This window comes from Micromys minutus (assembly GCF_963924665.1).
Source record: "Micromys minutus genome assembly, chromosome: 4".
NCBI lineage: Eukaryota > Metazoa > Chordata > Mammalia > Rodentia > Muridae > Micromys > Micromys minutus.
In genome coordinates, this window is record NC_137973.1 from 3,861,169 (window position 1) to 3,884,541 (window position 23,373).

The 23,373-nt window shown below is 41.3% G+C and overlaps 1 protein-coding gene across 1 annotated transcript in view; it reads left to right on the top strand.

Annotated features, from left to right (window-relative positions):
- The window catches only part of LEKR1 (leucine, glutamate and lysine rich 1), a gene marked incomplete at both ends in the record, with an annotated part of 166,823 nt that overhangs the window by 48,980 nt on the left and 94,470 nt on the right, over positions 1-23,373 (top strand). Inside the window, 2 exons of the mRNA XM_080915557.1 lie at positions 17,269-17,388; positions 18,963-19,138. Of these exons, the coding sequence (XP_080771683.1) occupies positions 17,269-17,388; positions 18,963-19,138 (296 nt within the window). The remainder of the gene's footprint in view (positions 1-17,268; positions 17,389-18,962; positions 19,139-23,373) is intronic.

The window sequence follows — 23,373 nt, forward strand, 5'->3', positions numbered from 1 at the left end:
TTACCCTGCAGTGACGAGACCCCTCCCCTAGTCTTCCCTGGCTTATATACTATAGCCCCTCCACAAGGCCACATGCAGTTAAGGTAGAGTAGGATATAACAGGTGCTAGGGAGTAGCCTAATGCTCAGGTGGGAGTCTTGGGGTCCTCCTCACTTCCCCATCAGGGGGTGGCTGTGAACTGTCAGTGAGGCAGTTGAGACAATCCTTTATAAGGGGCCTGGCTGAACCTCCCAATACAGGCTGCTTTCCTGGGGGAATAATCACATTAGCAGGGGAGCACATTACTGTCATGTTGGCATTGGGCAATGGAAAAGGAGTTTGGACAGTTATCTTCACCTGCATCGTAAGCTCAGTCTGGGCTGCACGAGTCCTTTTCTCAAATAAAGTGAAAGGACGGAAAGGAAAGAAAAGTAGCCATTTCTAGTCGCCTCTGTATCAGTGAAGAAGTATCAGCAGGTATATCAAGCACAGGCTGACCTGACTCATCAAATGCCAACATAAAGGCAGTGTTTGAAAAGTCACAGCACAATTGACTCCTTCAGTACTGCATAGCCTTCCAACTCTTGCTTCCCCAAACCCATTAACATCAGTATTTGACAGAACGATAGGCTGTTGTATGAATCAGATGTAGTTCAAGTCCATATAATTCATAAAATCTAGACAACAGAGTACTATGTGATTTAACACTTCAAGGATTTGCTTTAATAAACCCCTAAATCTAATGTTAGCTTTTTAGTTATTTCTAACATAATTGACATTATTTTTCTGAAGTGGATAAATGGAAGTGGTTTGGGTTTCTGTCATGAGCCCCCACGAGTGTGTTGGAGTCAGACACATTGTGAAATCGCCTTGTGTGTATCAGCCGGTTCTGGTGTCTTTCTGGACTGCTGGTTGAGAATGGTCCAGTCTGTCTGCGTTCCTTTGACAGAAGGTAGAAGACAAAAGAGCCAGGAGTCTTGGATACGGACAGTTTTCCATGTTTCTATACAACAAATCCAAGTAAAGGATCTGTGGGAAAGTAGTTGAGCCTCCTTTTGTGTTTGTGTATACAATGATATTTCAGCAAGATGTGGTTTTGGAAGATATAACCCAGGATTACTTAAGGGTCAGGAAAAAAGTATATATGTTTGTCTTTGGGGCTACTTGATTCCATATTGAGTAAATAAACCCTGCAGTACAGGCCCAGTGCTATCCAGTTCCTCAGAGGAGAAAACATGGGGGAATTTATTATTATTCATTTAATCTGGACAAGAAAAGACTTGAAGAGCTTTTAAGGAAGAGTTAGTTGTGAAGGATTGCTTAGGTCATTCCTGACAATCTTGGTCATCATTCTAAGAAAACAGGGTCTGGAGAGATGGTTGAGCAGTTAAAGAACACTGGCTGCTCTTCCAGAGGTCCTGAGTTCAATTCCCAGCAACCACATGGTGGCTCACAACCATCTGTAATGGGATCTGATGCCCTCTTCTGGCATGTACCATATATGCACACAGAACACTCATACATAAATAACAAAACCAAAACAGACCGTTAAGCCAGTGAGGAATTCTTGACACCTCCCAAAATTCAACTGGAGCATAGCTTAGTGCTTTATTTTTGTTCTTTTTAAAAATATCAACTAATTAACTTTTTGGAGGAGCTGGAATTATACACATCTATTGCCTGAGGACAGGTACCAAGATAAAAGCTCTAGTCTTCCCAGTATTAGTCCATAGTCCACGTAGCTACATTCTTCTTTCTTCCCTTGAGGAGCTGACATAACTACCTTTAACTCCCGCACTCCCAGGGAGACTGTCTGTCCTCTGGCCTCTGCAGGCCCTGGGCATGATCTGAGTGAATAGATGAATGAGCACAGGTTAAAAGGAATGAATTGGTATTCTGAAGTGGACAAGTTGGTTTTAGCGAGCAGGAGAGAGGAAGGGAAGGAGGGAGGCTGAGGACAGGGGTCTATATGCAGCGTTATACGGAGGGTAGAAAGTAGCTTTCAGTCAGTGGGAACATAGGCCAAGTCCAGCGTTATGGAAAGTTTTTTTCTTAGAGTTTCAGGAACGAAGCCAAGGGCTTCATGCGCCAGACAGGAATTCTACCACTGAGCTACATTGCCATGCTAAATGATTTTGAAGAAGATGATTCATTAGGGAATGAATTAATAAATGGGAGATATTGAACATGACACAGATATTCTTGGGCTTATATATAGAAGATTATTTCTTGTAGAAAGATCTTTCAGAAATGGAGACCTGGTTCCTTCTTTACTCCAGGAGTCTCCAGATACTGAGAAAGCAATACAAGTCATAACTGACAAACAGTCTCATTTTCACTAGCTTCTTGTCACTGTCCCCGAACCACGGAAAGTTCCATGTTTCAGTCACTGCTGCTCTGGAGGTGCTCACTTGTTATGCGGCCTTTTCCTCCACTCTGTGTCCTCGATTGGGCCGTCTGTACCCAAACAGAACTGTTTACACTTGGTGTTAGTACTCACCTTAGTACGGCCAGTCACTCAGCTGGTCTTCCACACTGACGTTCGGGGGCGAATGGGCAGGTGCATAACTCACTCGAGACTGAGAAGAAAACGTTATGCATAGGATTTAGTGTACTTCGATCGTCAGACCTGTTTGAAATGAAGAAGCTATCCAGAAACTTCCAGACACCACTCCTTAACTGGCTTGTATTTCTCAATAGAGTTCTTTGTGGAATAATGGAGCCTTGTAAGGCCTGGATATGTAGGAGACTATTCTTGAGGCTCTGGAATTTTAATTATACCTTGGGCTGTCAAAGGAGCTTTCACTTTGATATTCTTGAGAGCAGAAATATAAAAATGTAATGACATAGTCTCTATCTTTAAACTGAGGAGACCTTTCTGGGTGGGATTCTGTCTTAATGGCTCTTGAAGTATGCCACCTGGGCCTTTTGGCTGATATCTGAGGATCAGATGACTCAGACTCTGTGAAGTTGACAATGTTATGATTAAGGGTGTGAGGAGACCCTGCACCTTAGCTCATGATCTTTCTTCTGACTTGGCATTACTGATTTCTTATGAGAAAAAGAATACCATGAGCCGTCAACAAGACAGTATCAACAGAGTTTCAGGTTAGAGGTATGTCAGTTTCCTCTCATGAAGAGAGAAACCATAATTAGGGTAGTAAACATTCCCCAAATCTTCCAGGTTGGGATACATTGGCTTTTTCAGGGAATCTTCCACATCCAGAGAAATGTGCACTTAAAGGTAGACGTGAAGGATCAGGAGCTGGAGAGCAAGAAGGTTTGAAAGGCCGTGCCTAAGATTGTCTCCTGAAACTGTAGGAAAGGGAATCTTTAATGGAACAGACTCTGTCATGGGCTGACGTCTCCACCTGAGGCTGCAGCTTATGTTCACAGATAAAAGCCTCCGCAGGACTCGGGGAGAGTTCCCCTCCACTCTTAGGAAGACTAGGGAGCCATTCACCTTCTCCTGCTTTATTCTACCTCGATGGATTAACATTTTAAGCAAAAACAGTTACATAGAATCTTATACAATTAATAGTGGAAAAAAGCATTGATTTCAAAATGTTTCTAAAAAGATCCTCAAGAATGTCATCTGAGAAAAGTGTTCTCTGGTTGCATTTTGTTTGGAAAATATTCTATGTGTAGGCCGTCCTCAAAAGTGGAAGTCTTAGTAGGGCCTATAGGGCATGAAGATCGTGCTCCTTAATGGATTAGGACACTAGCGAGCCAAGTGAGAGGGAGGCCAGGTGTGCACCAGAAACGGGTTCCCCAGACAGCACTTCTGCTGACACCTTGGACTTCCCAACCTCAAAGCTGTAAGCACTTTCTGTTGCTCATAAGCCACATAGTATTTTGTGTAGCCCGCCGGCAGACGAAGGCATATACTAATAGTAAAGTTATGGAAACACTACTGTGAAGCAGTCCACTATTTCTAATTTTACTGGGTTGAGAAGCCATTTCCGGCCAGCTGGGCAACACTACAATAAGGTTAAAATGTTAACAAAGCATTTTTTTAATGTCAAAGCTGAGGAGAACCCTCTTACAGAGGCCAAAAGGAAACCGGGGAGCTGGAGCTGCGATTCCTCAGCAGGCTTTACGAAGCCTCTGCATGTGTTATGGGGAAGGAGGCAGTGAAGGCCTCTTGTCAGTTGTGAGATGGAAGTAGTGGGGTGGACATCAGCTAATTCCAGACAAGGCTTTAGGACAGTCATAGTTTTCTCCTGCATTCAAACATTTGTATCTTTGTAACTGTTGTATACATTTGTAATTGTTGTATCTGTTGGGATACATTGAATTTTTTCTCTATGATTTTTTAAAAGATTTATTTATTATATATACAATGCCCTGCCTGCTTGTATGCCTCCACAACAGAAGGGGGCACCAGACCTCATTACAGATGGTTGTGAGCCACCATGTGGTTGCTGGGAATTGAACTCAGGACCTCTGGAAGAGCTGTCAGTGCTCTTAACCACTGAGCCATCTCTCCAGCCCTTCTTTATGATTTTAACCATTCTCTACCTCTGACTTTTTCTGTGTCTTCCTATTTATTTTTTAATATGCAAAATAAAATAATTTATCTTAAAGAACTTCTCAAGTGAATGATAGGCAGGCTTACTTTTTTAATTTCCACAGAAACAGTATTTCAACTGGTCTTTATATGAACTACTAAAGCATGTGAAATCTGGCAAAATTCTAGAACTAGCTGTGTTGGTAAACGATCATGTGGCATCATGTGTGGGCCTTGAATAAGGCTGCGGCTTCATGAGATTAAGTTTGTTGGGAGGATTCATTGTTTATCAAGTTTATTTGTAAGGACTTGAGTTTAATTTAATTACTGTGGCCATGGTGCGTGTAGAAGACAGCGGACAGCTGTGGAGCTGTTCTCTCTTCCCAGCTTCACTGGGTTCTGGAGACTCAGCGTCTCGGATTTACATTCTCAGGTGCAGGCCCTTTGCCTTCTCAGCCAGCTGGCCGTCCTCAGTTACGTGAGTTTTAAAGGTAGAGAATCTAGAGTTTTTGTGTGTGTGTAATAGTAAATTTCCTTCCGATCACATTTTATATTTTGTAATTAATGATTTTCCCTTTATTATGTTTTAAGAAGAAAATAAAAGTATTTCTAGCAACTTTTCTTTTTCCTCTGCTATGCCTAAATAATGCCATTCCTCCCTTTTTCTCCTTTTCTTCCTTGGCTGCTTGAACAGACCGTACGTTACAAGCAGACTCTTGTAACCAGGAAGGTGTTTAGAAATGCCAGCAGCACAAAGGCATGTGTGCACACACCTCCTTCTGCCCTCTTCACCAGCAGCATCACACTGCACGGCGCTGTCTTCCTCTTTGTTCTCTCGTCTACCTATCCATAGCCTGCTTGGTTTGGAAGCCATGATTTCTTGTGTGGTGCTGTTACCGACATGTTTCTCATAAGAAACTTGTGCGTTCTTATCTTGAGACCCTTCAGGGAAAAGCACCGTGTGACCAATGTGTAAAACGTGCTGGCTGGGCTCATCAGCAAAGGGCTTGTCATGTTGCATATCCACACATGGACTTGTTTTCCATAGTCTGTGCTACCATACCCACCAACCTAACCATTGAGACTAAAGTCTCCTCCGAGGCATTAGCAGCTGAGACCTTGTAGAAAGTAGTCCTGAGCACTCTGCCGAGTGTGTCTATTACAAATTCCAGGTGTAACCTCACTTTCCCTGTGCCACTTCAGGGACCTTGTAGTGTTCCCACCAGCAGGGAGGCCCTCACCAGATCTGATTTCTTTACCCTAGAATGCTTACCGCCTCAGAACCACGAACTGAAGAAATCTTCGTTCTTTATAAATCACACAGTCAGAAAATGGGCTAAGATAGGAAATGGTTGTCAAGAGCAAGCGAGTGGAGGCTGGAAGATTGAGAAGAGCACAGAACTCAAGGTCCTAAATGCCACGAGCAGACAGCACTTAGGTGGGCTCTGATGAGGGGTAAGATGTGTAAAGTTTTAGATGGTTCTTGGTTGTGATCATCAGAATGCTGACAAATGTGGAAGTGAGGATATCCCTAGTGGAAATTAGAGATTTCCTAGAATAGTGTAGAAGGCTGAGTCTGAGAGGAATGGAGAACTGCTGGAAGAAATTTCTAAACCCCGAGCCTTTGAGCTGCCACAATTACTTCAGCGGTGCAGCCATGTAAGCTAGGAAAAGAATCATTTAAAGACAACTTTTAATTTCTAAGTTAAGAAGGAAATGGTATAAATTTAGGAACTCTGAGGCCATGCCAAGGATGAAAGCACATTCAGCAGAGAACCTTAGTGTGGGCAAGTGACTCTATTATTAGTGACAGGCACCCTTCTGGAAGCCAGGTATTTACTTCGCAACAGTGGAGCTGAGCTCCTTTGAGATTCCAGAGATTCTCTGCAACCCCTCTGCTCACTGGTGTGAGGTGACAGGCCTGTAGTGCCTTCCATACAGCTTGTCACTCAGAGCACCTCAGCACAGTGTTGGCCACCCTCTCTGTGGCTCCGACACACCAAAGTATGGCTGGTACTGCCATTGCTCTCCAGGGGGCATGCTATCAACCTTGAGAGCCATGCTAGCTTTCCACTGTGGCAAATATTAGCTACAGCTTATAAAAAGGGAAGGGTGGTTTTGACTTGGTTAGGGTTGGCCCCTCTGCTTTGGGCCTCGAAGCAGCTCACTATGTGAAGAGAGGGTGGGAGAGCAAGGCTGAGTATCTCATGGCCGGAAAGTGGAAAAAAGAAACAGGAAGTGACTAGGGTCTTACATTATCAAGTATATACCCCCAAGACTGCCTATAAGGCTTCATCTATTAAAGTATCCCAATAGTTCCACACTAGGGAGCCCTGTTCGTTAACACATGGACCTCATCCAAACTATAGCAGCAATATTTACATCCATATGATGTTAATTTCATAGGGAAACGGACTATAGGCTGTAGGGACCCATCAGCATTTTTAAATGTTTGCCAGCTGCCTTGGGGGGGGGGGCAGGCCAGTATTGAGTAAGAATCTTTGTGAGGACTCACTGCTGTGGTGTCAGTTTGACCATAGAGTGGCCTCCATTGGCTTCTGTTTTAGAGCACTTGGGTGTCTAGCTGATGGTACTGTTTGGAGGAGGTTCTGGTTCCTTTTGGACTACGGCCCACCTGGCATAAATAGAAGGTAACAGATGCCTGCTCTGGCCCAAAACTCTGTGTTTCCTGATCCGCCTAGATGGGAAAGCCTCTTCCTAATGCTCTGCGATCACAGGTCCCACCATGCTTGGCATACCTTCAGCTGTCTCTGTTGGGCATTTGGTCATACCAATGGGAAAAGTAACCGGCACTGGGGGTGGTGCTGTGAGGCCTCACAAGCCTTATCTCAGAAGCCATTAGCCCTGGGCACTGTGTGGCAGCAGCCTAGAAAAGACAATCAGCCGCAGACAGCCTGTGTTGCACAGCCCAGGAGTCTGATCCTGAAAACACTGTAAGGGCAGGGTGCCCAAGACCTTGAAGCTCCATCTAGGGTGTCATGAGATGAGATACGGAGTGGCGGATTATTCTGGAATTCTATGATTCATGGTCTGCCCTCCTGAGATTCAGACCTGCTTTGAGCCCATTATTCCTTTGCTTTCTACCCCTTCTCCCTTTGGAACGGGATGTTCATCCTGTTCCTGCCCCACTGTTACACATAGATGGTTCCATTGCTTTCATGGGCTCAGAGCTAGAGTGAGCTTGAACCACTGAATGGACAGTTAAAGTTTGAGTTCATGTTGAAATGACTTAAGACTGATGCTTGGGATGGAAATAAATGCCGTGGACATGAGGAGGACCTGGTGCCGGTGACATGGGCCGAGTGCTGTGGTTTGGATATGGGCTGCCTGTGCCAAAACTCAGTTGAGTTTCTTTACTGAGAGATGGTTAGATGGTTTTGAAGGCGAGTCTTCATGATGTAATTAGTACTGAAATGGTCCCTAAGGTTGGGTTGGGCTTCTACGTCAGTGTGACTTGGCTTTTATCAGACTCAGAGAAGAGTCCTGAGCCAGGACATTCTGACTCGCTATGCAGTCCTTCCAGGACCGTGAGATGGGAAGGGTCTCCCCATGAGCAAGAAAGACCTCACCTTGGATTTCTCAATCTTCAGAAACCTTTGTTTGTATGTACACATATATGTAGTGCATACACATGGTCATGTAAGCACATTCTCATATGTATGCACATGGTTGTGCATGTGTATGTGTGCCCGTGGAGGCTATAGGTGGTTATTGGGTGTTTTTGCCGGGATGCTGCTGTGTCTGCCCCTCCCAGCTCCCCAGCTCCGGTTACAGACTGCCATTCTCAGCCGTTATGTGGATACTGAGTATCCACACTGCCCCTCCCAGCTCCCCAGCCCCAGAAATGGTTATTTATGCAAATTACTCAGACTTGATACCCAGTTACAGCAGCAGCAGCAGCAACAAAAAAGAACCAGGTTTCAAACATGATCTTATCAATATTTGCCTAATCAGCATCTATTCTTTAGAAAAGACTAACTTTATTATTTTTACTGTGAATATTTTGGGATGTTTTGAAATTGATAAAAGCTTGTCCTTTATATTATTTTCTACGTGAGTGGCTAGTTTCCTAGAATCAGTCTTCTTAAAGGTACTCATGAATGAATCTCGAAAGTCATATGTGTGGCTTGGTTTTCTTTTGAGACAGTTTTGATCTGTAGTTGTGCCACCCTTGAACTAGCTGGGTAGTCCAGACGGGCCTCCAGCTCGTAGTGATCCTCCTGCCTCACCCCCCCCAGAGTTCAGAGATTACAGGTATACATTCCCAATTCATCTTAAAAATCTATTTCAATAAGAAAGGGATTTACAGGCAGAAGTTTGGCAGCTAAGATAAGTGATATATCTATAATAGTTTTTTGGGTTTTAATATTATCATAGCAAACAGGTTTAGTTAAGGGCCATATGTGTATGTGTGTGTGTGTGTGTATGTATGTATGTATGTATGTATGTATGTATTACAGATGATATCCTGAACAGGATTATAAAATAATATGAAAATTGGGTTTCTAGAAACTATTCTACATTTTATAGTCATCAACAATGAAGGAAAGACAGGCAGCTGAACAAGACTCTCACGGAGCAACTGTGCTCATGTGGAGCTTAGTAGCCTTTGGTTTTCCTTTAGGGTTCCTGTGGTGGTCACCTCCTTACCAGGGGAAGCCTTCAGTCACAACCCATTCCTGTAAACTACTGGCTGATAGACAACTTATGAACATTTCTGTAGATAAAGGCCAGAATTATTTTTGTATATATATACAGTTTAAAGACATGTATGGAGCACTGACTGCTGAGTCCTAGGTTCAAATTCCATCAGCCACATGGTGGCTCACAACCATCTGTCATGAGATCTGATGCCCTCTTCTGGTGTGTCTGAAGACAGCTACAGTGTACTTACATATATATAATAAATAAATCTTTAAAAAAGACATGTATGCACTTCATTTTAACTTAAAACTCTTTAAACCATTATATAAACATCTTTTGTGCTATTATAGAACCATTATAAATACTACTTTTAATGACAAATGCCCCATTGAATAAACCAGTCATTTTCTTTTCTCAAAAGCTTACTCTTCCCAGATTTTTGCTACTGTGAATTACTGTGATGATTGTCTTTCTTTAAAACAAACCAGGCACAAGGCTTCCTATATTTAAATCTATTTTTGTAGGCTAGAATTATAGGAGTAGAATTACCAAGTCAGACATTTGAACAAATATTTCAGGCTTCCTGATGACAACCTCCGAATGCACTATATAAAAACCTCTGCTCCCACGAGGAGGTGAGAAACACTGTGCTCTGCTGTGTTTTGCGGTGTAAGCCGTGCTCACTGCTAACCTGATCATATCAGTTCCCATGTCCGCTTCCATTTCTCTGCCACTTAGTGATTTGCTTTCTATTCTTTTCAAAATTAAATTTAATGTTACATTTATTTTTATGTGTATGGAAATTCTGCCTGCGTGTATGCATATGCACTATGTATCTTCAGAGGTCAGGAGGAGGAGTAGAAGCTTCTGGAACTGGAGTTACAGATGGCTGCGAGCCACCATGGACAGGTGGGAACCCAGCCCAGGGCCTCTGCAAGAGCAACTAGTGTTCCTAACCAGTAGGCTATCTTGCTAGCCACTGCTTTTCATTCTAAGAGAAACGTGGACTTTCTGACTCACAAGCAGTAATGCCACAGATTCTTCTGTACAGTTTAAACCTCTTCCTAGGTCCGTCTCCAGCTACTCTAAACGTAACTGGACCTTTTTGGCCTACAACCCACCAGGTGGCTAGCCTTTTATCTTTCTGCTCTGGGACCCATCCAGTTCCCTCCTGTCTGCTCTCTAATCTCCTCTCATCTCTCTCTTTTCCCAGCATCCCTCTCTATTGGAAGTTCAACACCCCTCCACTTCCTGCCCAGCTACTGGCTGTTAGCTCTTTGTTAAAACCAGTCTGTAGTAGCAAGATGTATCTTTTAGATGGCCTCTAGGCATAGAGGGCTGTCTGACCTTCAAGCATCTGAGCTGGTGTGGAGGACAAGTATTTATAAATGCAAGGCTGGTAATGGGCCATAAAAATGACAATAGCAAGCTAGCATTTAGCTCTCTGTGGCACAGCAACCAACAACTGAAATTACAGAGACATACCTTCATACAAAAAAAAAAAGTTACCCCAACACATACCAACCTTTTTAATGTTAATCGTAATTTTTATATGTGATAAATCATCAACAATGCAGTTATTTGGAACCCTTGCTTTTATGTAACTAAATGCTTAACTTGGACTAGTACAGACAAATATTAAAATGGATCATAGATTTCAAGGAAAAGTTGATTCATGGGGTAGGCCTGTGCAGCTGGCCTCAGAATAGTCTAAAGGATGCAACTGTCTTTAGGATTTTCAGTTTTTCATCTCTGCTTCTCTTTGCTTGCTGACTTTCTTTTGTCAAACTGAACATTTCCTTTTTCAGAGTTTCTAATTTTACTTTTAATGTCTCTGCGGCTACTTGAGAAGGACTGTCTGCTCTTTTCTCTAGACTGAAGGAAAGATCCCGCCTCCCCAAAACAAAACAAAACACAAACAAAACCCCGATACTCTGGTTGACCTAGTTTGGGTGAGTAATCTATTTAGCCTACACTGTTGAGTAGGAGATGATGGTGATCTCATAGATTGTTTGGAGCTGAAAGTGTGGAAGGGAAGAGCTCTTGACTGAAGGATTCATTATTTTCCAAGGGGAGGTAGTTATACTTGGTAGATAAAACACTAGGTACTAACTAGCCAGGTGCTGGTGGCCCACACCTTTAAATCCTAGCACTTGGGAAGCAGAGGCGGGCAGATCTTTGAGTTCTAGGTCAGCCTGGTCTACAGAGTTTGTTCCAGGACAGCCAGGGCTGCACAGAGAAACCCTATCTTGAAAAGAAAAATAAAACAAAAACCACTAGGTACCTAGTGCATGAGAAAGGATGTCTATCCGCCATGGTTGCTTTATGCCTATCATCCTGGCACCTGGAGACTAAAGCAAGGAGGATCTCTGCGTGCTCAGGACCAGCCTTGGCTGTGTAATAAATTCCAGGCTATCACGCGCTTCGAAATATTAAAGTCTCAAAAAAATTCAAAACCCTGGGATTTCCTAAGAATGTATGTACACGCTTTCCCATCATTTAGAATTAGTAGAACATTGTGTTATCAGAAATTCAAGAGAACAAATAGAAACATAACAAGTACCTACTGTTGAAAACAATATGTGATATTTGAATATAGCTATTCCTTGATATCTTGGGGAACTCGTTCCAGGGCTATGCCTGGAGATAATGCTCAAGTTCCTTATGAAAAAGCACAACTTACTGACAATGTTACCCAAGAACATCTTTCTCTAAGCTTTAAACTATATTGTATCGAATAACTAACAGAATGTTAATGTCATTGTAAGTTGTACTTTTAGGGAATAATAATAAGGAAATATATGTATATTTTAGTGTTCCATACGTATGTGGATGCAATCTGGCAAATATACATACAGACAGATAGACAGAAAGGCATTATGTGCTGGGAATTTAACCCAGGGCCTGAGCATGCCAGGAAAGTACTTCATTATTCAGATATATGTACAGTCTACCCAAATATAATGTGATATGAGATTGGCTGAATCTACAGAATAGAGTGCAGAAAAGAGGCCTGAATGTCCCCTAAAATAATGGCATATTTGCAGAATTATTTTATATGAACAGTGTGATTTTATTAAGAATACTTTAATGTAATAGGGAGTTCACTTACCCCTAAAATTGTCTTCCGTTTACAGTAAACTATTTTGCCCTCAATTTTTGTGTGTGGAATTATTGCTCAGCCTCATAATACCAAAATGTTTATTTTTAAATTTCAGTTAATATCCTAAAACTTGTTTCTACATTGATAAGCCTAAAGAAATTTGTATTTAATTAAAAAATCAGTTAATAGCCTCACCACATATTAAAGAGATGGTGGAGAAAACAGGTAAATGGTTAAAAAGAAAATATTGCCCAGAGGGTGTGTGTGAATGAGGTATACGTAAGGAGCAACATGGGTCTAATTCAGTGCAAGATGGTCTGGTGGGTATGTCATTAACATGTGGGATAATGATTGTGCTTTAGCATTTAAGTAACTTTCGCAAAAGGTATGTTTTGGTAAGTAAGAATTGTGCATTAATTTTTATTAATGTAAGTAATAAAGTACATTCCACATTAATTATTAAAATGAAAGCAAGTAACATTCAAAAGGGAACTAAATGCTTTCATTAATAATTTTATTTAAAATGTTGCTTCTGTTCCCTGTACTTTGGAGTTAGAGACATTTCTGCCCCAGTGCATTCATCCTCGTTTTAAAGGTGCAGTAGCTCCTGCTAATATGGTAAAGTGGTTCGTTCGGTTTCTGCCTCCAGAGTTTCTCACAGTGCTCACAGTTTCTCTGCAACATAAGACTTCCCTCTGGTTTTATTGACTCCTTAGTGACTTATCTGTCTACACTCTCTGCACCCCTCTCGCTAGTCCTGCTTTCTTGAAATGTCATTTAATGCTCTGGATGGACTGAGGTAGGAGTTAATTCCAGAACAGTTCAGGGGCCGTTTTTTTCATAATCAGTAGCTTACGTCCCCTTCAGAAACTTGTTTCCCAGGAGCTGAAGAGTCACTGTTTTGGAGGATTGTTTTGTTGTCCTAATTGCCCCCCTGATATTCAAAAGCTTGAGACCCTGAGAGTGTGACCCTGAGAACTCACTCTTTTTCTTCAGGCCCCGAACTCCCGTCTGTCATCTTTGATTGCTGCAAAATCAGTTGGAGAGGAAGACTTTTAATAAATTAATCTTAGACACAAAAGCTTGACAAAAATAGTGTGTGGATTTCAGGTGGTAAAACCTCTACAGTTTCCTTATGTTTCTTGCATATTTTATTACAGAGTGGAGAAAACTTAAGGGGAATTTGAAAGTACTTTCTTTAGGATTGTTTTCATTATGGGTAATATTAGTAGGTAATCCAAATAAAATAATTGAGAGGCTAATCCCATTTCCTTATTTGTTTTAATAACCCAATGGTTCTCGTACAATTTAGTTTAATCACGATGACGAGGGGAATCCTTGGAAGTAGACAGGGGTAATAAATGTGACTGTTCTCATGGTTGCATAGGCAAGAGGCTCAATCATAAGTCACCTGTCTCCCAGAACAAGGTTCCCTCTGTTAGAACGTGCTGTTAGTCTCCATTTTCAGGAACACTCTCCGACTAGACAGCATCATGTCCTCACAACCACGCAGTGTTCAAATTCTGTGCAGAATTATGACTGCTGGGAGAAAAGTGTGTGCTTACATGGTACATGCTGTACTGTATCTTGGGAATTATTTCACAAAATGATGTCTACAGTAGAAATGAAGACCCATGCTTTTCTAGGCACGTAATGTTTAAGCATAGTAGCTATTTATTGAAGTGAATAAGTATCAAGCATAGCCAAAGTGCCAGTCTTCTCAGGGAGTATAGCCAGAGAGCGCCACATGCTTACATAGATCATCCACTTAGGAGCGATCCTGAAAGACAGGACTTTACAAAGTATTTTATCATCTGTATTTTTAAATTAAACCATAAAATATTTTGTAAAAACACAGGCTGAGAGTTCTTTCCCAATTGAATTTTGGTAGTTGAAGTAGTCTATAAATCAAGAAATGTTTAAAGCACATTTTAAAGAAATCATAGCATTTTCTTAAGTCAACTTAAAATACTTTCTAATGTTTCTAGGCATTTTCCTGTTTATAAACTCAAGCTTCATATCTCTATATATGCATAAATTATATATATAATTTGCATAATCTACTGTATAGGTTATCAAACTGCCTAATATTTTGTTTTTGAGCAATGCATAATTATATCTTCATTGTAAATAATCTAAATATTGTAGAAAATTTTCTAAAGTTTTCTTGTGCATTTGTCTCAGTTCTGGTTCTGTCCCCCAGATAACCTTATTTTAACATTGGCAAAGGTTGTTTCTAAAGTTTTAATTAGTATGCTGGTTTGTAGTTGTGTTAAAATACCAAAGCAACTTAACAGAAGGAAGAGTTTATTTTGCCTTACAGTTGCACAGGGGCAGAGTCTGTCCTGGAGGGAAAGGCATCAGGCAAGCAGATTTATCAGGGACAGGCCACTGAGAGAGCGGGTGTCCACCATACACAGGAAACAGCAAGCGCACATCCCACTGGGGCAAGGCTGTGAACTCCCAAAGCCTTTGCCTTGTGACATACTTTCTTCAGCAATTGCTAAAGGTCCTATAACCTCCCCAAATGGGACCACCAGTTGGGGACCAAGTAAGACTTTTAGGGGACATTCTCAATTAAACCACAACAGATACATAAATAAGTATGTATATTAGATGACATGCAAACTTACGGTTTCATGTCATACTTACTGATGTGTAAGCTGCACCTTGTCTTTCTTCTCCTTAATAAGCCTTAACATTTTTTTTTTCATGTCATGACATAGAAATTTGTTTTATCTACAACATCCATCACATGGATTTACTTTACTATTCTTGCTTCGTTTGGTTTTGTTATAACATTCCATAGGACCCCACTTTATTTTATTATTCTTTTAATACTAGACATGTATGGTAATGTATTGGTCATGAAGGCTATCTTTAGAAATACTATATTACTTAAGATATTTAAAAAGACCTATTCTTTCATACTAAAGTTTATATTAAATACATATTTGACATATAGAATCATTGCATGCACACAAGTAATATATTTGAAACATTTCCATTTGAAATATTTGTAAACTACACAAAGTCTCATATAGTTCATGAGTTCACAGATACCGTGGTTCTCTGAATTTCGTGCTTTGTGTAGCTATGATATAGTGATAAATTACAGATTAATATTGGCACAATACTATTGACTGGCCTCCAGACTTTACTTGACTTTATCACTTTTCTACTCATTAGTTCAAAGTAGAGTCAAGAATGTTTGCTGTTCTTAGAGTTCAGTTTCTTCCACCTCTGACAGCTTCTCAGTCCCTGCCCTCATTACTTTGAGACTTGTGAAGAATTCTGGTGGCTTTCAAAGGCTGTTTTGTAGTGTATGTTTGTCTGACATTATGTGTATTGAGATGATTTTTGAAGGGAACGCCACATAACTGATGGCCCTTGTCAGGGTGTATTGAGGTGTGCTTGGTGACATCTGTGTGTGCTGGTGAGGGTATTCTTGTTTCCTCTAAACCCATTGCCTTTTATCAATAATGTCTTGGACAGATAACTTGAAACCGTACATGTTTCTCAGAAACCCTCACTTATCTTTACCACAACTGTCAATGTAATTAGTCTGAAATTGTTTTTTTACTGTGATTTTATTGTAGATGTTTCTCTTTATTCTCTCTGCATTATTAATTAAAGTCCTCTGTGAGGAAGGGGTTTCTCTCTTATTTATCCGCTCGGTTTTGTTTCTGGATCATGGTCTCAGACACCCCGCATCTCACTTGTGTGTCAGTGTAGACGAGAGGGTGCGCTGCGGCAGAGGAGTGCCCGGGAGGGAGGAGAGTCTTGAGCAGCACCGGACACACACACTGTGGAATCACACGAGGGCACTTTGTGGGAGAGGACTTCCAGATGAATGCCATGTGGTCCCGGCACACCAGAGACGGAGGCAGCTCCAGGAGGCCTGCCTCTTGGCAAAAAGTCAGAAAAAATCATGAGAGGAACACAGAAAAGAAAGGAGGCCATTATAACTCCACCAGCAAATATTAGATGCAGCCTGACTTAGTGTAGTGAGGATGACAGACACCGAATGTAACTTAATAACAAATGCTATTGTAACAAGATTTCGAGGAGGAGGAGGGTTGGGGGCAGCTGTGGGTGTCCAGTGTAGAGATGTTTTCATTTGCTGCTTCCCTACAGGGTAACCGTGTGCTTTAAATTCCTGAGAAGCATTCAGGGCTCCTTTGGAAGACTGATTTAAAAGCACCATCCTCCGGCTGCTGCTGTTCTGACATGGAACTGTGCTGGCCGATGCGTTGTCACTGTTGTGGCCCATGAGAATCAAGTACACTACCCTCCCGAATGGTCGCCCACAGTAGGGTGGGCCACGGCGTCCTGAGAACATTACATGCGCTTATGCCTGCACAGGTGGTTGGTTTGCGAAGGGTCTTTCTTTGTACCCTGACAGACCTAAAACTCACTGTAAAGAGCAGCTCTGTCTTAACTTGTTGTGACCTTCATGCCCAGCTTCCTGGGCTGTGGGAGTGTAGGTGTGTGCCACCACACCCTGCAGGTTTCATGAGAAACTGTGTGTGATGATCTTACTTATATGTAGCAGAGCCAGTTTGTGACTGATTTGCATAAGTTAAAATATTAAGAAATAATATAAACATGCGATTTAGTGGCACAAAAATAAATACCAGTGGGAACAGGAAAAAATGAAAGTAGTGGAAATTGGGATAAAAGCAAATGTTGTTCTTTTTTCTTAAACTAATTTCTGTAATATGTAACATTTTAAATTATATACATCATTAATAAAATTAAATGAACTTTTTTCTATTTTAATTAATATTTATATATTTATTTCCCACCTATAAATGCTTCTTTTTTCACCTAGAATAATAACTGGTGTGTTTTTCTGCATAGTTTTTGTATATAGTAATTTTCTTACTATGGTATGTATAGTTTTCTTCATCTACTTATTTTTATTAAATTATATTCAATTTTAATTTTAAAAAGATATTTAGTAGGCAATATTGAAACGTGCAGTAATATTGTTTGTTTATATTTTTAGAGTTCAAGATGCAAGCATGCAGTTAAAAAAGCAACAAAATGAATTTCAGAGAGTACAGAAAGAATTAGGTCATCTACAACTTGAGTTAAAAATTAAACAAAAACAATCTCAAATGTTCAGGTAAGATTGTCCTTAAGAACTGAAAACTGTAAGTATTGAAAACATACAGCAAATGCTCACCTTACGAATTCAAACATTTAGTGATGTGTATAGCTTAATGTTGTGTTAACAGTTTGTTCTGTTAACACCTTAGATTTGTTCTTTCTCTGTAGTGACTTTTAGAATGAGGCATAGTAGTTATATTTTTTCCTGTCTAGTGTGGTTATTAGTGTGTGTGTGCACGTCCGTGTGTGTGCTCGTGTGTGTGTCTTCCTCTACTGTTCTCTACATTATTTCTGAGACAGGTCTTCTTAGTAACCCCGGAGCTTACATTAGGCTAAGGTTGCTGACCCGAGGCGCCATCCAGGGATCTTCAGGTCTCTGCCTCCCCTTAGCTGGGTTTCTGCCATGCACCATCAGGCTTTCATGTGAGCTCCGGCAGGGATCCGAGCTGAGCCCGTGGCTGTGTCAGGCTCTATGCCCGCTCAGCAGCCCCTCCACTTGCCTCTTGACTAATAGTTCTTGGTCATTTGATCTGATGAAACAGAAAATCTTTCTGTGTGATAATATAGACCCTTAAAATTGGAACTCTACAGCACAAATGATGTTAATTTCCTTCCATAGAGACTCTGAAAGGTTTATAATGCATGAAGATAAAATCCAGTTTACAAAACCCACCCCTCCAAAAAATAAAAATAAAAACAAAACAAAACAGCAGGAAATCCACACCCTTCTATATATTAAGAGCCTCTATAAAAATGATTCTTTATTTTGTGTCTGTTAAAGTTTAGTACTTAGAAAAAGAATAGTTTAAATTAATATGATAAAAGACACAGATTCAAGATAACTAAAAAAAAATGCTGGATAAGCATTTTATGTTGGGTTTTCGTTTTTAATCCACTTTAATACCACAAATAGTTTTTAAAATCTCTGATTCCTTAATGTTCCTGTTGATAATCTGGCCACTTATCTTCTTTTATAAATGCCTTATGTATAACTGATGGTAAAGAATTGAAGAAAGTCTGCTCATACCTGTGTGTGTGTGTGTGTGTGTGTGTGTGTGTGTGTGTACCATGTGCATGTGGTTTCCCCTGGGGTTGTAGATAGATGACTATGAGCTAAAGTGTGGAAGCTGGGGAGTGAACCTGGGTCTTCTGAGGAGCAGCTGGTTCTACTAACCACCTACTTACTGCTCCAGTGCCCCAGATGAACATCTACCATCAAAACTCTCCTTGGCCCATTTTAAGAAAGTCAGTGGTGAACAAGCAGATAAATAGCAGCAGGCAGCTCTGACTGCCAGGGGCTTGGCTCCGGAAGTAGCCTTGGCCTTTGGATTACTGCGTATAAAGATGTCTGGCCTCTTCGTAGTTAAAATAACGAAGTAGAAGGCATTTGGCACGGCTGTATACTTGAGTGTGCGCTCACTGTTTTCAGACTAGATCTGTTGTCTGCAAATCTGTTGGAAGCTTGTTTTAACTTTCGAAGTCACTTCCATTAAGCAGTGGATTATATGATCATGATACACCACTTTTGAAGAAATATGTGTTGTACTTTCTGTGTTTAAAAATCCTAATTTTTTGTTTTGCTAATTGCAGTCAAAGATTGTCAGAATACAAATACTTCTGGAATAAGACTCTTTTATTACTTACTTTTACTAAAAGGGAACTAACAAGTATTAAATATGAAATATATGATAATTTTCAAAACTGGACTTCACTGAAAGGAGAAGTTTTTCTACAAATTAAATCTATAAGTGATACAGCCTTGGCAGGTTTGTTACACATATTTACAGCCTAATTGTTGTGTCTGTAACTGGTACATCGTAGTTTTGCAGTCATAGTATTGCCTTATCTGTTGGGACTTTGACTCTCGTTTTAATCTGATTACTAGTTGGGACTGTAAACAAACATTAAGATTCATTTTCTTCCTGGAATTCAGCAGTTATATACTGATGTAACATAAGCTACAGTACATCCATTTTTAGCTATAGTCAAAAGTCTAGTTACTCTTGTTAAGCATATGGATTTGTTTAAGTTTCCTCTTCATCTCAATGGCTGGGTAGTAATATTAGGTCAGCCTCCCCCAAATAGTAATTATAAGTACTATACAACAATACTCAACATGGCTGAGAGACTGGAACCAAGCACATGCAGGTGGAATCAGTGAACATTAAAGAAGATATATACACCATGAAAAATGGCAGTCTGGAAAGGCAGCACAGTGCATTACATCCACGTGACTGCTGGAAAGAGAGGCGATAGGACAGAAGCCCGGTGACTGGCCGGGGTTAGGAGCAAGGATGGCATGACCCTCGGAGGGTTTGTAAGATGTGGAAGCTCATCTCTAAGACATGCAGTGGCACTTTCACATCAGCAGATGCTAAAACTTACAGAATGTACAGCACCAAGTGTGACTTCTAGTACAAATAGTGAGTTCTGGCTGAAAATAAAATGTTGCAGTTGATTGTCTTAAATTGGATGGACCACTGTGGTACAGGTTGGAGGAGAGGAGGCCGGTGGCGCGGGGCAGGAGGTATAAGAACCTACTTTCCCCTCACTTCTGCTGTGAACCTAAAACTGCTTTAGAGAAGGTTAAGATTATTTTAAATACTGAAAAAAATATGGAACTTGATACATTCCTTTTTATTTTTTAAAGGCCAATAGACTGAGGTCAGGATACTGTTTATTCTGAATAAAAGCAAAAGGTATGAAAGAAAAATGTTCTTTTAAACTTGACGATGAGAGAACAGAGATGAAGGCAGAGCCAGCCTCTGGGAATAGCCAGGTGCAGACAGTGGGGAAAGCAGAGTCTGCAGGAATGAATGCTTTCCAAACCTCTGGCTTCTCTCTGCAGTGCATGTGCACAGAAAGACTGTGCAGTCCATCTAAGACAAAAATTATCACCATCCCTGAGAACAGCCTTTATAGTTTGAATGTGGCTAAATTAACTGCTCATTAAACCAGAGGAGAACAAACAAAACACCCTTTAAGTAAATTTAAAAAAAATATGTGCATGGATGTTTTACTCAGAATATCTGGCACCATTTGTGTGCCTGGGGCCCAAGAAATCTAGAGAGGGTTTTGCATACCCAGGAACTTGTTTCTGACAGTTGTGAGCCACCGTATAGGTGCTGGGTGTCAAATCTGAGTCCCCTGTAAGAATAATCAGTGCCAACTGCTGAGCCATCTCTCTAGCTCCCTTAATACTCTTCTAAGGAAGCCAAATGGAGCCCAGTCTCCATAAGGTACCGTCCACGCTGTTCAGTACACAACTCCAGTACCTTAACATTTCTGGGAATATTTCACCATAATATTCTCCTAATTAAAGGTTATTTGGAGAAAGTCTTTGACATGGATTCATTGGGGATGAAAGAAGTGAGAAGCTACAGGAGAAAAACATGGAAGCTCCTAGAAGTTAGTTTAGGAGACTCAAGGAAGAAGGTCTTCCTAAGTGCGCAAGACAACGCCACAGATGCTGACTTAGGAGCTGCATCAAATTACCCAGAGCATCTGCGTGAGATAATTGGTGACGTCAGCCTCGTTAAGCAGCAGCGTTCCTTTGGAGGACAGCCCTGGAGCTCCCCATGTAGCTAAGGATGGGCTTGAACTTCGGGTCTGCCGTGGTTTGCCATCACACTGGGTCCTTAGTACCAGGCTTTTAGTGAGACAGCTTTGTGCTAGGAAAAGGGCTCTCTCTAGGGCCTTTCGTAGTTAGAGAAGACATCGCCTGGCTCCAAAGGCTCAAAGGCCAGGCTGACTCCCTTGTTGGCGCCAATAAAGCTGCGTTGATATAGAAACCCCCTTTTTATCTGCCACCCTCAAATCCGGGACTCTTTGAGAATCATGTGAAGTCCACTCTGCCTGTTCAGTGTAAACGGAACAACAAAGCCTGGCCGACAGCACATCTGTTTACAGAGTGGCTCACTGACTTTCTAAAGCCTACTTTTGATAACTGTTGCTCAGTAAAATGATCTCAGCCTGGTGGTGCCTCCTGCTCCGGCTGCAGGGCTTGGGGGATGATAGCTTTGTTCAAGGAACTGAAGGCTATCTTGGGTAGTATGCTGAGAACCAGTCTTAAGGGAAAAACAAACAGATTCCTTTCAAAATATAACTTCATCCAAGAACGGTAATGGAATGTAATGGGATTAGTAATGCTTTCATGCCTGTTAGCTGATACCAGCCATTTTATAGCCTATGGATTAGGGGTTTTGACTTCGAGTTCCTCTGTGTGTACCCTTTATAAGTTTATTTGCAGATAATACCCATTATCAGGGATGGTGGTTTCTCCAATTTATCTGGACATAGTAAATTGAAAACCACTGGAAATGATTCATTACTGTAGATGTCATTAAGATTAAATACTATAATTGGGATTCACCATATAGACCTCATTAAGAGCACTCAGGATTCATGTTAAAATAGCAATACTGACAAGAATTTAGAAGTTGATTATAACCAGCATGGCTTCGAAGGCCCAGTGCATTAGTGGATAAAGTAGTTTTAGATAGTGTAGAAATAGTTTGCTTCCTGCTGCTGTGAGAAACACTATGACCAAAGCAACTTCAAAAGGAAAGGCCTTATTTCATTTGATAGCTTATGCCTTAGAAAGGGAAGGAATTCAAGGCAGGACCTCCTGCTGGGGTGGACCTTAGTCTTTGGGTCATTTCTGTTAGTGTCAGAAACCCCAGTAAAACGTGATTCATCAGCGTGGACATTGGTGGCATCCACTCCCCGCTGTGCTGTAACCTCCTTGTCTGCAGTGTGTGACATCTCCCCGTAACAAGCTTGGTCACACAGCCACCACTGAAACGTGGTGACAGAAAAGACCCAACTTAAATCTCAGTAAACTGCTTCCTTGCGAGAGACAGGGTCTGCAAGGGAAGATCCCCGCAGGGAAGCAGGCTCAGGCTCGAGAATCTGGACCTAGCAGCAGAAGGCAAGCTGGCGTGCACAAGTGTGAGGAAACCACCGGAGAGGAGCTTACAACTGCTCCTGTCCCACGTACCACAGCTACGTGGGACACCACGGCCTCAGAGGGAATGGCTCCTGCTTGGCACAGCATCGAGTGGGTCCTGTTGAATGACACCAACCTAGGAAGGTGACTCCACAAGGATTTGTCTTATTTTTTTATTTTCTGGTTCCCTAGTTTCCAGCCTTGCATTTGTGCCTTGTGGTAGTTTTGCTTTTGCATGTCCCTTGTTCAGTTATTTTTTGAGATTATTCTGTGTTTCCTTGAGGAAATCAAGAAGTTTTAAAAGCTCCTAGAATTGAATAAAAACAGCATAGCAAAACCTATAGGACACAGTGAAAGCAGTCCTAAGAGGAAAGTGTGTATGTGTGTGTGTGTGTGTGTGTAGATGTTCATCTGGGGCACTGGAGCAGTAAGTAGGTGGCTAGTAGAACCAGCTGCTCCTCAGAAGACCCAGGTTCACTCCCCAGCTTCCACACTTTAGCTCACAGTCATCTATCTACAACCCCAGGGGAAACCACATTATTAACCAACCAAACCCACTACAGCTCCCAGGGACTAAAACAACAACCAATAAATACACATGGACAGACCCATGGCTCCAGGTGCATATGTAGCAGAGGACAGCATTGTCTGGTGTCAATGGGAGGAGAGACCTGTGGTCCAGTGAAGGCTCATTTTCTTAGTATAGGGGAATGCCAAGGCACTGAGCTGGGAGAGGGAGCACCTTCATAGAAGCAAGTGGAGGGGTAGGGGGTGAGTGGGGTGAAAGGGGATAACATCTGAAATATAAATACAGAGAATATCCAATAAAAATGAAAAGATTAAAAATAAATAAAAAATTTTTGATGTCTTCTTGGATTCAGTTTGCAAGAATTGTATTGAGTATTTTTGTATCAATATTCATGAGGGAAATTGGTCTGAAGTTCTCTTTCTTTGTAGAGTCTCTGTGTGGTTTAGGTATGAGTGTAATTTTGGCTTTGAAGAATAAATTGGGTAGTGTTCCTTCTGTTTCTATTTTGTAGAATAGTTTGGAGA